Source organism: Balearica regulorum, chromosome 3, assembly GCF_011004875.1.
Source record: "Balearica regulorum gibbericeps isolate bBalReg1 chromosome 3, bBalReg1.pri, whole genome shotgun sequence".
NCBI classification, from domain to species: Eukaryota; Metazoa; Chordata; class Aves; order Gruiformes; family Gruidae; genus Balearica; species Balearica regulorum.
In genome coordinates, this window is record NC_046186.1 from 120,231,045 (window position 1) to 120,245,431 (window position 14,387).

At 41.3% G+C, this 14,387-nt stretch overlaps 1 protein-coding gene across 3 annotated transcripts in view; it reads right to left on the minus strand.

Annotated features, from left to right (window-relative positions):
- The window catches only part of SNAP25 (synaptosome associated protein 25), a 65,272-nt gene that overhangs the window by 12,055 nt on the left and 38,830 nt on the right, over positions 1–14,387 (minus strand). For all 3 annotated transcript variants that reach the window (XM_075749785.1, XM_075749782.1, XM_075749783.1), the window contains exon 4: positions 8,036–8,084. In XM_075749785.1, the coding sequence (XP_075605900.1) occupies positions 8,036–8,084 (49 nt within the window). The remainder of the gene's footprint in view (positions 1–8,035; positions 8,085–14,387) is intronic.

Sequence of the window (14,387 nt, forward strand, 5' to 3'; positions counted from 1 at the left end):
ATAAAGCGTTATTATTTTGCATTTATGTATGATAATACAAAAGAAGAGGCATCCTTCCATGGAAAATACTTCAGTTACTTACGCTTACAAATCCCTCGGAATTAGGTGATTTTGGGCTTTGATTCGTGGGGAACTGAGTGGGAGAGCAGGTAGTAATGGTACCAGAGATGGAGCGAGCTGTTAGGAGCTGTGTCCATGTACTCCTTTTTCCAGAGGATAAGGAGACTGAGATCTGCCACTTTGATTGGCATTGGATATTAATTTCTAATCGGAGTATGGCCTCAGGGCTAGTTTTCTTTCTGGTATGGATGCTGCAAATCAGGAGTAACCCCAGTGAACCCAGAGCAATTGCAACCACTCCAGGAGCCTGACGCTCACTGAAAGAGGACCACTGGTTGCGACATTTGTTGTCTCTGTCCCCAGGGGATTTTATGAAAACCAGCATTGGGTAAAGACTCATGTTTTCAGTGGGGTCACTTCTGCTTTGCTCTGGGGCAAGTTAAGAAGTGCCAAGCCCAGTAACCAGCCGTATATAGACACTGCCTTTCCGCTAGAATCAAACAGAATTTGGCTTATTTCCACCTAAGGCTGACGATGATGTAGGTGCTTCTTGGTAGCTCAGAATAATTTAATGTGTTAATTTCTTCACTATTAAAACTGGGAAAAATGGCCTAGAGGAACAGAATGCCGCAATGTCAAATTGTAGGAGCAGATCCTCTGCTGATGTAAAGAGGTATGGATCCAGTGGGATCGGGGGCCTTATGTGGAGTCTGGGGTAGTGACAGCATTTTACATGGGTGGAAAGCTTCACCATTTGTTTCATGAAGCATAAACCCAAATAAGTATTACACAGGATGAGAAAGTTACTTGGAGTGGCATTTCAATCCATTAAAATTGCAAATGTACATAAAGAGGCAAAGTGAAGCAATTCCAGTAAAACACAAATACATCCCTATTCCCCGTATTGAATAGAAAAAATATAAACACAGAATTAAACCTGAGAGGAAAAGAACTAAGAAAGCCCTGGTTATAGGAGGAATTTAATGTCATCACTGATGTTAACTGAGTCCTATCCAGAAGGAAAAAAAAGAAGGCATTTTAGAAAAAAAAAAATCACGTGCATATTGACGTCAGTACAAAACTCCTTTTGACTTCTTTGGGAACATGAATAGGCCTAATTTCTTAGGGTTTCTAATAGCAATTGAGGTTTAGATTTTCAAAGCTTTCTGGGGATTTGGATAATTAAAATTTATTTAATTAATTTTAATGGGAAATGGGCATCTCACCCCTAGAGGGCCTTGAAAATCCTGGCCTAAATTATTCAAGCTGAAATAATTCAAATATTGAACTTGTGCGCTTTGTTTAATTCTTGCATGAGGCTGGGCTTTAAGAAGGAGAGGTGCCATGTCCGTGTTGCAAGCTGCATCTGCTTTTCAGCTGCCAGTTCTCATTCTCCTCAGTTGGATGTGCCTGTCTCCTGATGCCTCAGGAGCTATTGATCCCAAATCCCAGGATACATTTTAGAGGATCAGAGTTACCTGGCTCTGTCCTCTCAAATGGCATATATAATGTGAGCAAAGGATTGGGAAACTAATAAGGAAACCTGAGAGAAACACCGCACAAGTTCTGCCAAATAAACTGCTGAGCCAAGAACCCAAAATACAAGGTTGGATCGTTTTAATGCACATTGTAATTTTACATTTTGGTTAGGAGGCTTTAGCAGAAGCTTTGGTTCATGTTTGTAGCCACGGATTGTCAATCTCATCAGAAATGGGAGTATGTGACCGAAGGTGATACTCCTCTAAGTGCTCCTGCTCCTCTCTAACTCGGAGTTCTGCCTACTCCTGCATAGTTGGGCAACACTTGCTCTTGCTCTGGGAAGCAGCTGTGGGAGTGTGAGCTCGCTTTTATGCTGGTTCATGCAGCATGATGAGAATTGCTAATTTTCTGTTGCAGATTCCCACCTCCTGCTTGTGAGAGCTGTATTTGCAGATCTGGCTGGTTTGCAAGGCTCTCAGTTAAAAGCAGGCTATTTCCACATGTGTATTTTGACACTGAGGGGGGACAAGAGGTACTGGCCTTTCTTCCACTGATTTTGCTGCTAGTATTTCTCTAACCTTGACTAGCCAGTAGAAAATGCCAGGTAAGACTGCAGGGCTCAGTCCTAGATCTGGTACCACTGGTGGCTTTCAGTCTAAGCATATGTCCTTGCCGAGATGCACATTCTCTGAAGCCAGGTATGTAGTAGGGCCTTTTGAACTTTCTTTCCCTGTTTCCTATTCTGCCTGAACAGATGAGTGCTAATTGAAGAGTATATTTGACATGACTCAAAGACTTTCATTTAAATTATAGCTCTCTCCAGGAACCTGACTTAATTTATCCTGCTTCAGGATTTGTGTGTGATGCCTAGGCTATTTCTGAATAGAAAAGGGACCCACAACCAATTTATCTTCCATTAAAGGAAGCCTCATCAGTGTAAAAAGCCGATGTCATATTTGTAGCCCAGAAGTCTAGACAGCTGGCTGCTGGTCCTAAAACCATTTGCTAGTTGTTAATGCCGTGGGCTGCGTTGTTAACTGGTTTAAATTGGCGTAGTTATGCTGGCTTCATGGAGCAACACCGATTTATACCTGTCAAAGATCTGGTTCCACAGGCAAGGAAATAGATTCATGAGTCTAACCACAATTATTGAGGCATAAACGTTATAGAGGAATTAACTTAATGGGGTCACTCTGGATTTGTTTTAGTATAACTGGTATTAAAATCTGGCCCGGAATGAATTGCTGCCAGTAAGAAATAAGATGGCTACCAAAAGGTTAATTTAATATCTCTTTTCATAGATCTTCCCTATTCCAACTTTGCGTATTGTATTAAAGGTTTTAGGGAAGACAGTCTGCTGGCATATACTGCCATGAACCTACACAAATTCACACCTACAAAAGATGATGTCCTTTATCTCCCATTTGGAGAAGCACTTCAAGGTCAGAGTTTAAACATCTTTTGATAGGTTGTTGCAGTATTCTTTGAATATACTACATCTGTGTTAATGTCTGTATAGCATATAAGATATGTAAGAGAATTGGCTTTGTCTGGAAGCAGAATACACGTCAGAGATATGCTTCATTGAGATTTCCTTTTTTTTTTTTTTCCCCACCTCAGGAAGTTCTGATAATTTCTAGCCCTTTTTGCATATTGATGCCCTTGTATGTCTGAAAATGCCACTTTGATTCAAACACAGCATCCATGTATCTTCTTCCAGATCTTACAGCAAACTAATGGCGTATCTTAGGATACAAGCAAGGATATTTTTTTACCTGTATCATTATACTTATGAATTACTTCTGTATTAAAACTATAGGCAACTGGGGGGTCTTAAGCTAGTCCTGTTAGTTTTATGGTAGTGTTGTGGCCCTTTGCCAGCGGGTCTTTGCCAGGATCTTCCGTAACAGCTTGGCAAATCCCTACTTTGTGACTGATCTGGGGAAGTGGCTGGGAGAGGGAAGCTGTAGCAAGGGCATCCCTCAGCTGCGCCTGTGGTCTCTTGAGCAAACATAGCTGCAAAAGCACCTCGACACAGCATTGGATGCAGGACCAGGACAGGGCAAGTGTGGTATTGCTGTACCTTTGCATCCCCATCCGCAATTTATAATAAATGTTCCTTGACTAGTGTCCAGGATCTGGGGCCAGGGCTTGAATGTCAGTTAAATGCATTTGGAGAAGGAAACTTGCTCCTTTGCCTGGACTATTGTGCAATGAAGTAATTTCCACCAAGGACAATTTTAATTTAAAAAAAAAAAAAAAAAAGAAAAAAAATACATCTAAGAACACATTGTAATCATAATTGCGTACAATAGAGCTGAATTTGAAAGAAAGTCAGCAGATTAGCTATTTCCAGTGATATTCGGTGATCCCATTTTCCATAAAGCAGAATCATATCGGAGCAAAGTACATTTCTAGGACAGCCTTTTCAGAAATCCCGAGTCTTGACCTGGCTCTGCTCTGAAAGACATTGCTGAGCACAGGTATGAGTGGAAGAAAGCTGGCAGGGAGTGCTTGTGAGCCCACGTGTAGCTGTGCTAAAAATTAACAGCAGACGAGCCACAACCTGCTTTTATGGAGAGTTTGTCTTTTGTTCTGCACTGCACTTTCAACATAATTAATGCCATTTTCCCTGTAGAATCTGGAATAGTTGATAGTTACCACTTTTTTTCTGCTAATTAGCAAAACATTTCTGGCTGTGATCAGCTCAGCTCATAGGTGTTGTTGGAGTGCCTCTAGCAACTCTGCTTTTGCCATCTCAGTGCCTATCAATGTCCGTGGTAGCTGTTGAATAGGAGATAAGCTGGGGAAGGGGCCATAATTTTGCCCTCTGATGGAAAGGAATGGTAATGATCTTTGTATTTACTACAGTTGTTTCTCAGTGTCATAGAAACAGGTCAGCCATAACTCATACAAAACTGTAAAATTTGCACCTCATACAAAAACTGTAGAGGTCAGCTCGCATGGGCACCATCACTTGGTGCCAACCCTTTTGCTTGTAGGGTTGCCCAGTTATTCCGAATTTTTATCTCCATACTTCAACCTGATCTGAAGTACAGATCTGCTGGGTAGATCAAGCTATTCTCCACGTTCTCTGGCATTGCTGGTTGTGCATTTGCTGTTGGTGTGGTGCAGGGAGAAAATTTGAATTGCATTGACATTTTCTTTGTGGCTTATCAAAGCTGTGGATATTCCTCTGTCTTGTCTTGGATGAAAAATGGCTGTGCTGCTACTGTTGTTATTGGAAAAGCTTCTCCCCTGCACCCTGTTTTCAATATAAGAACGAAATTCTTTTGTAATAAACTGCATGAGGACATCATCACAGAAAAGAAGTCCTTGAAGGTACAAGTCTCTCTGCCTGCTGACACTCCCAGGAGATGGGATTTTCCTTTGAAGGAGAAGAGCTACCACTCTGGGACCCCTCCTGCATCAGCGATTCAGGTTTATCTTCATATCCCACTTTCTACTGCCAGTTTAATTTCTACAGTCTGCTTTTAACCAATAGGCATCCAAATGTTAACATTTTTCTAAGCTAGCATGTTTCAAAGACATATTTAATGAAGCAGAGCAATTGCCACTGCTCAATAATCCTTTGCAGCACGACATTTTCAGCATAAAATGAAAATATTTTAGTTTAAAGCATTATGTACGTATCTATATTTAAATAATTAATTAAGCGAGCTTGACTCGAGGCCAGGTCTAAAAAAATGTAAGCATTATGGATGCACATAGGATCTGGCCAAGACTTCCTCACTGATGGAAGAAATCTCAGCAAGGAGAATCTAACCTCTTAGCTCCTTCCCATGGGCTCCCCAGGAGAAGAACTGTGTTGAACTGGTTTGGGTGACAATGCCTGGCTCAAAAAATAATAACTCTTGGTATTGCAGAGGGACTACTCCAAAAGCCCCCTCAGATTCTCAGTGACTTCAAAGGGCGCTGGAGGAGGTCTCTGGTTTTTATGGCAGTCCCATTCTCTGTAAAACAGGAGTAATGAAAGCTCTTGTGAAGCTCCACATCTCTGTAGGGTCATAACAGACTCTGTGGTCTGCCGCACAGCCAGCTGCGCTAAACATTCAGGCAACAGGAGCTAGCCAGACTGGCTTTATTGTATAAATACCTAGTATTGTAAAATTACATTATTTCCTTTCGTGATCCCAAAGACTTCTGCTTATTGATGTCAGAAAATGAGTTTTGCTTTGTGTTATTTAGATTGAGATCAGCTCAAAGAAGTTTTGCTTGTAAGGTCTGTTTAACTTCAAAGCAAGCAATTTTGTAAGGAAACCTAGAAATAGAGCTTCAAGCAACTGCAAAGATTAGATATTCTGCTTGCTGCCCACTGGAAAGATCAATGTCATGTTTTTTGTCTGTTTAACACCTAATAGTCTTAAGTGACTTGTGCAGTCAGCTGAAAAGAGATCACATGGCAGTGTTAGCAAATTATTTCCTTAATCTGATAATCTGCTGAGACATCCGTGAGTTGCACACATTGCACTAATTACAGAGGGTTCAAAGTCATCATTAGTGTATTTTGCCCAATAATAGAATAAGTTCTTTATTGCTAAAATAATAATAATAATAATAATAATAAAAATCAGGAATTCTTACAGCTGCATATGGCTAAAATGGACAAAACTTAATTAAGCATTTAACATTGTACAGTGGTTACAATATTCCCAGGGTTTGTAGCATTGTGAGGCTGTTTTCCTTGAGAAACCCATACTGTATAGTCACAAGGTTAATTTACTGAACCACTTAAGGCATGACCATAACCAATTTAAAGAGGCTTTTAAACAGTCTGATTCTTTCCTCTAAGTATCGACTAACTGCATCTCTGGCCATACAATATACATTTCAGGTTTCACTGTCAATGAGAGTTGAATACTGAATTCTCTGGACTCCGAAGAGGTCAGTGGGTCCCTTGGCTCACACAGACCGTCCTTCCTAGAGAGTCAGTGGGACAACTTGTGCATACAGGGCTTTAGCAACAGTAGAACTCCAAAGTAAAAAACAAAATTCAGGGTTAAAAACAAAATAAAAAACCCCCAAACAACTAGAACTCTGTGGAAAAATAACAGTTAAAGAACAGAAACATACTTTCCCAAGACTAAACACAAGGGACGTTATAGGCATCGTTACAGTTTCTGCTGATCTGCCTGTGAATTACATTGCAAGACACACCTGGGTATTTATGGCCTTTCTTTGACAATAGTTGTGATTTATTTTAACTGTATAATTCACTTCTGAAACAAAACACATTATTTACACAGGTGCCATATCTGTTTCAACAAAAGTAATTTCTGGTTTTCTGTATTCAGCGATAGTTCTTTTACTGCTGTTATTCAGGAAAAAATATTGAAGACAACAAAATATTCTCTGCAATATTTTTCTTGACAAGACAAATTGATATGACAAAATTTGATCAGGTTAAATTCTTTTCCCTAAAAGGAGAGGTGGGGGGGAAGCAGAGAGACATACATATGAAAGCAAATAGAAGAAAATACTTTCTGTTTAGGTCCTGTTATTACTTTTCATTCATTTTAGTGGCAGAGAGGCAGGGACATTACAGATGAAAAGGGTCTGTTCAGGTTCTGCAGAGCATTTCCCAACACTGTACCGTTGCCTTTAAGTGTTGTCTGGGCTTGATGAGTAATACAGCATTACCTCTGTAGAAAACATTTCCTAAGACAGTTTTGTATCATGCCAAATAGTAAATAATAACAAGGGCTTTTGGGGGGCTCATTTGATATAGAGGAGCAGGAGTTTATATTCTGTTGATTTAACTTCTCTTTGGTGGCACCATTTTGCTGGTGCTGTGGGTCTGCAGCAAATGAAGACTTATTAGTTTTGTTGGGGGGGGAAACTACCTACTTCTTTGTAATATTATGAAGGGCAAAAATGTAATTTCCTGGAATGTATTGAGTATATCTAGCTCTGTGTTTGTCACTGTCATCCACAGACAGGGACTTGTCTAAGCTTGAAAGCTCCTGTATGGTCAATTCTAACGAGCTGATCGTGTCATAGCTTTTAATGTTAAATTCCTGTTATCCTCACTGACATTTCTATGCAAAAAGCAACTGAATTTTACACAAACTAAACCTGTTTTGCCTTCTCTTAGGATGCATTTATTGCTTGCCTTCCACTTGTGGCTAAAACAAATGAGAAAATTACATAGCACCTGCATAAATAATACTTGATTTTACAGTTATGAAGGGAAATCTTCTCATCGTGTAGCTGGATCTTGACCCAAAGCTTGCTGCAAAAAATGATGATTTGGATGAGTTCGGCCTGCAGCTCTCTGACATTAATGGGAAGCAGATCAAAAGAAGTACAGATTCTTATGCAGTTATTTTACTTTCCTCTGTCAGACAACAAAGCTAAAGGCTTTGGGGTTCTCATGCACAACCACACGTATTTTACATCCCTCATTTTTAGGATTGCACGCAGTACAGTACTTTGAGAATGGTTATACTTCCTTACTGAAGCAATCTGAACTTACCTCCTTGCTCATCCAACATAACCAAAGTCCTGATACCAGCATCTTTACTCTACATCCCAATAGTGGTAGCAAGGTAAGGAGAGAGAGGGGGAGAAGAAAGAGAGAGAGAGAAAGAGAGATCAGTGAGGGAACACTCAGCCCTAGATACGGGACATAGGAAGACAAAAGAAAAACAGTGAAAGGAATGACAAGGTCATAAGGGGCTGGTGGCACAGTCCAAAGACCTTATGTGCCTGGACACTCTATAAGGAACCGGGTACTCTTGATCGTACCATCAGTCCTTCAGGATTCACTGGGATACTGAACTACTGCAGAAAACACAAAGTCCTGGACCTCAAGATTAAAATAATCACTTTACACAAGAGTAATTTCTAAAAAAGAGAGGGTTCATCTCCAAGTTCTCCTCAGCAGAAGGGAAGAAGGGGATGTTGACATTGCAGGTGTACATTCATCCCACAGGAGAAATTCCCAAGGAAAATAGATACGACACAAAAATATTTGGTAAGGAGGCATAGTGGTTTGTACATAGTGCTTGCAACACAGAAGTCAGAAATCTTACCTATTTAGGAGATCCATTTTAAAGCAGGCTAATATTTAAGAGGATTAAGCCATATTTTTTGGCTTGGAGATCTAATAGATATGGGTTTGAGCCAAGTTTTAATTCAGCAAACAGATACCTTTAGTATCAATGGACTTTGGATTGAGCTTGAAGGTAAGATTTTTAAAATACCTACGTGCTGATTCTACCCCTGCTGCCATGGAGGTTAGTGGGAGTCTTTATCATGGCATTTGCTGGGCACAGGGTTTGAGCAAAGCTGAGCAATTCAGAGCTCCCACCTGCCTAAACCAGCACCGAAGCACCTTTCACCAATACAGTTTTTGCATGCATTATCATCACTCTGGGATGTGATCAGGTGTCTCGGGTTTCTGGGTGCTGTGATACTAAACTATATCACAGATCAGATTAGCTCCTTTTTAATTATGAAGGGGAAACTACCTCCATTCTGCTTGAAGCCGTGATAAAGTCTGTGAATAATTAATGATCTGAATGATCTCCTGACTGTTGCATTTCAATAACAGATGAAGTCAGTCCTCTGCGGCCTGACAGCTTGCCAAGGGAGTTACTTGGACATGTGTGGCAGCAGTTTAGCTGCTTCTGTGAACGTAAAGCCATCCATACCCCTGTGAAGCACATAAAGTTGGTGGTGTCGATTTTGCAGAGGCCAGGGGAGATGCCCACAGTTGCACAGTAATGCGAGGAACAGAAATCTGGAGTCCTGACGTTTTGCTTTTTCAGGCCTTCCTCCCACTTCTTGAGGGAAATTAAGGACTTGATATTACCCCTCCTCCCAACTGCCCTGCTCACTGCCATCACTCATCTCTTTGTCTGGGAGCAGTGAAGTCTCTCTGGCCATCAGCTGCCTGGTCCGTGCTGGCCGGGCGTTCCCAGGCAGGCCAGCAGTGCCCTGCCTACGTTGGCTCAGCCACCAGCCTAGCTCTCTGCTGCACTCGAGGGCTGTCTGGCTGGTGCAGCTGGTGCTTCTCTCCTTTGTTTCAGGAGGATCCTGCTCGGTTCAAGAGGGATGCAAGATGACTCGTGCTCTCATCTGCCTCTCTCTGCACTCCCATTCTTGTCTTTCATGTCTACGTCGCTGTAGAAACTGGCAAAAACATCAGATGTATGCAGCCTGGTTCACTCCCTCTGTTTTTAAAATCCCTGCGTGAGTTGTCAGGTGGAGAGAAAAAGCCTCCTGTTTCCCCCTAAGGTCTGCTGCGCCCCACTGCCCTTGGGTCAGCTATCTACCAGGTACCTGCTGCTCTCTCTCCCTTCAAGCTCTTACTGCATTTACTTGAATCCTAGCCAGCTTTTATTTTTGCAATCCTTAGAAACTTAGTGTCCAAGGGTCATCTTAGATTTGCCTATTTAGAGTAAGGAAACTGCCTTTAATGATCTTATGTTTTCTGTGGGACAGGTGTTAGTTTTTTGCTAAGCACTGGATGTACAATAGCTTTTTATTGTGTTCTTTCTGTGCTCTTGGTACCCAGGGATGTCTTACCCCCAAAAATCTGTATATATTTTAAAAAAACATACCTCATGCAAACACAAGGAGGCTGCTTGGGTCCTGAGTCATCTTGTGTTTGAGTAAATATTGTGCAGTCTGCCATGGGACCCCTCTAAATATTGGACTCAGAAAACCCCCAGTTGGTGGTGTGATAGTTGTTGGCTTTCAGTGAGTCAAACGTAGTCAGGCTGAGAAATGTTTACTGCTCCTTAACCCTCTGACCTTATTTTCCTTCTGTTTTTAACGTCTGAGCAAACTGCTTTTACACAGCTAAGATGTCCAGTGACCTGAATGAGACCTATACTGAGTGACAAACTCAGCAATCAGACCTTGGGGTTTGTGTTTCATATTAAATCCTTGCACAGAGCAAAAGAGGTGCAATTTTCTTTTACTTACCTTATCATCAGTGCCATTTAATTTTATCAGGCAATACTGTATCTCTTAAAGGCAGCCTGCCACAGCATTAATACTAATGTGAAAGTATTAAGAGGTGTGCATTGAATATACTTGTTTGCATCTGAGGTCTAATCCAAAGCGTATTGAAGCTAATAAAAAGATGCTCACTGACAAAGATGAGAGGTGATTCAGACATCAAATGACAATCTCCTCCTGTTCCAAGTTTCTATTAAGCATTAATTTTCAGCTTTTTCACAAAAAATTAACTGTGTAAAACCAATTTAAAAAAATCATATTTGTGCATTTAAAACAGATCTAGACTTTCCTAAAAGTTCAGTATTTTCTTTGTGACTGATCTTTTAGATAGCTTAAAACCAAAGATGTCTGTAAGACAGAACTGTTTTAAATATGTGCTCATCATCCAGATGTCTGAGCAGGAAAGAAACACTCAGTAACTGACCCTCAGTGACAACAGACTGAGGCATCTCTGGGAACTACAAACCTCTTCATTTAAAGGAGTATAGAGGAAGAAATGTGCCACACAAGTGTATCTGGGGCCCAAACACAGACAAAATTGGTGTTTTCTGCATGAAAACTGTCACAGAAAGTCGCCTTGGTCTCAGTGGGAGCAGGTGTCAGCAGACACACTTGAACTGGTTGCTTAGAGCGTGTAACAGGAGGTGACGAAAGCTGTGTTTGCAAAGTGCCAGCCCAGAAGAACACGTTTTACAACAACCGATCATAAAACCTTGATAACAGGCTCTCAGAAGAGCCACGGTCACGGCAACCATGCTTTGATTTGTCTGGACCTGAGGGCTCAGGAACGGTTTTCACCCACACCCAGTGCTCACCAACATCAGTGAGGTCCTACGTGGGAAGCCATGAATGGGTAAAAACAGTGAGGTCCATCTTGTTATGAAAATGTGTGCTAATGCTACACTTTCCCCAGAATTAGAGCCTTTCTTTCTTCCTGTGCAATGGAGGACTTTCTTAAGACCCTCCAGTCCTTGCACAGGCAATCCTCTGTTTAGTTTGTGGCAAAATAAGGATTCTCAAAAAATGGGATGCTTAGGGTAGTTCAGGCTAGAGAGAAGAAAAATGCATCTTCCATAGGACCCTACAGATTTCATGGAGCACATGCCATTTTAATCCAGCTCTTAAATCTGTAACAGCCTTCTCTCTCCAGAGTTACTTCTGACTCTCCTTGTCTTCTTATTGCACTTGAGAGGAGAATTTAGACTGCTGGATTTTGCCACGGTACAGCAAACATCTCACGCACTTGTCCTTTAGAAGAAAATGGCACAGCATGAATTGTTTTTGTTGAGGTATTAAACTGACAGCTCTGGAGTTCCTGTTTATCCATAAAGCAGGTATACCGCAGATGGTAAAACACAGAATCTTTCCCACACAGCCCTCGAACATACTCAGCCCTGACTCTAGGAATGAGCAGGTCGACTGGCATGTCCTCCTAGAGTCTGATTTCCATGGAGACTACCGAGGGTTGCCAACCATTTTTCTGCAAAGATCTGCCCAATTTTGCACACAAGGTGACCCCTCAGAGCAGGAGGCCATCACTTTCGACTTAAAAATTAATCACATTAGGTGGAACAGCGCTATGAGTATAGACCCCATAAAGTTTATGAAAGTCGATGTCCTTTAACCTTTCAGTAGCACTAAGCTCTAGTATTTAGATAAAAGCAAACCAACAAGGAGTACTAACTTGGGTTCAACATGATTTCTATGAAGCAGCAGGTTCTCCACTGGACCACAGGCTAAGCTACTGATCAGAAAGCCAGAATATATGATTTTAAAGCTCTGGGCTTAACTCAGCTCTTAGATACATCATCCTAAGCCTGTCAGTGCTTCAGTGATGCCAGTTTAATGGCATAACTGGGACCTCTGTTGGAAGCTTTAATATACATTCCCCTCAATCTTCTGTAACAGCTCTTTAGACCTTTTTTTTATGAGGGTCTCACTCAGAGCAAGTTAGCAACAAAACACTCACTGAAATTTGCCCACCACTTTGGAGGGGAAATGCATTGCTGTGCATTTTTTATTATTGCTGTTATGTCATTTAATTTCCCAAGGTGGGAATAAAACTAGGAAGAGAACTAGGATGTCTTATCAAGGGGTCCATCTGCCCCTCCAGGAACACCGTGTGTTGTGTCCTATCCATGCCTGCTATAAAAGGTAGCTAGTCCAACTTTGGTTTAGCCTGAGGGACGATATTTTCATAACAGTGTAAGGGAATGATGTATCAGATAGAGAATCCAAATTCTAGAAATCACTTCCTCTGCATTTCAGGAGATACCCTGAAAAACAGATATATGTGCTCAGTTATGTGAACAACACAAACTTCCACTTCAATGAAGAGGTTTTCTTTAATCAATATGGATTCTAGAGTTGTTTTGAATAAATTAATACAGACAATTATGTACCAGGACAGGCTGACATTGCTAGCTGTTCCCACAGACACTAAAAAGAAGTGTCAACACCCTAAAGACAAAAATGTGGTCAAAGAAACATTTTTTAGTCATCCGTAGTAATGCGTTTCCTCAGCTCCTGTTCCAAGTTCACTGTCACGCTGTTAACACTGTAATGTCTCTCCGTGCCTGATTAAAGAGCCGTGTTATTTCTCAGCCTGTTAATTCACCCTGTGATTCAGATCCTCAGCTGATACGAATCTGCGATTCCCCACTCGAATCCTGTGTGCCTGGTTTTCACCTAGTGCGATGACCCTGAGTCCAGTGCTACCTCGCTGGTTTATATAGACAAAGGGGTCTGATCCTGCGTAGGAAAAACCGAGACCAGAATTATGAATCACCTTCCCCCATGCTAGATATGTGTTTCTGCGGAATTCAACAGATTAAAACACTTTCCTGAGAAGAACTATTCCAAAAGCTAATGATGTCAAAGCGATTTTTCAAATTAGCTTTGACATTCTTTGGACCAAACTCTAAATTAATACAATATTTTTTCTTTTATTCTTCAAACTAGAGAACATTTGACTATGATAATAATGTCACGGGAAACTCACTTTCCAATGACAAATGAAGTTAGTAAAGTGGTATATGGTGTGTTCAGTGTCCTGTGTAGAGCAGCATCATAAGGTTATCAAACATTTATAGCTTACCATTGCAGCTTTGATATGCTAGTAAACTTGACTCTAACCCCCTAGCATATGAGAGGAAAAGATAGTCCTGTCTGGATTTAAATGTACAAACCAGACCTTTTGTCTGTACATGTTACGGGTTTAAGCTGAAGGAGGGTCGATTTGGATTAGATGTTAGAAAGAAATTCTTTACTGTGAGAGTGGTGAGGCACTGGAACAGGTTGCCCAGAGAAGCTGTGGATGCCCCATCCCTGGAAGTGTTCAAGGCCAGGTTGGATGGGGCTTTGGGCAACGTGGGCTAGTGGAGGGTGTCCCTGCCCACAGCAGGGGGGTTGGAACTAGATGATCTTTAAGGTCCCTTCCAACCCAAACCATTCTGTGATTCTATGATTCTATGTTGCTAAGTGCTTTCTTGCTGGGCTTTCTGCAGTACTGATCTTATTGATATTTTTTCCCTTGCTGCATCATAGCTAGAAAACTTCTTTTTTTTCCCACCCTACAGCAACTGATTTTCTTTAAAGGCCATGGTGGTTCCACTGGAAGATGGTAGTAGACTCAGGGCTTTTCCCCTTGCATGTGTTGTTCTGCGTTTTCTAAAGTTGGCTCAGAGGTAAAAAGCTTGAACAAGAAAATAAGGTCAGCTGCAAACTACCTATTTAGTCTCACTTCTTCTGCCTCAGTTCATTTTTATGTTATATTTTGGCCCAAACATGCACAGCATCACCCTAAAATACAAGTATTTATAGCACTGAGTGGCTGAGTAGCTCAAATGAGCGTTGGT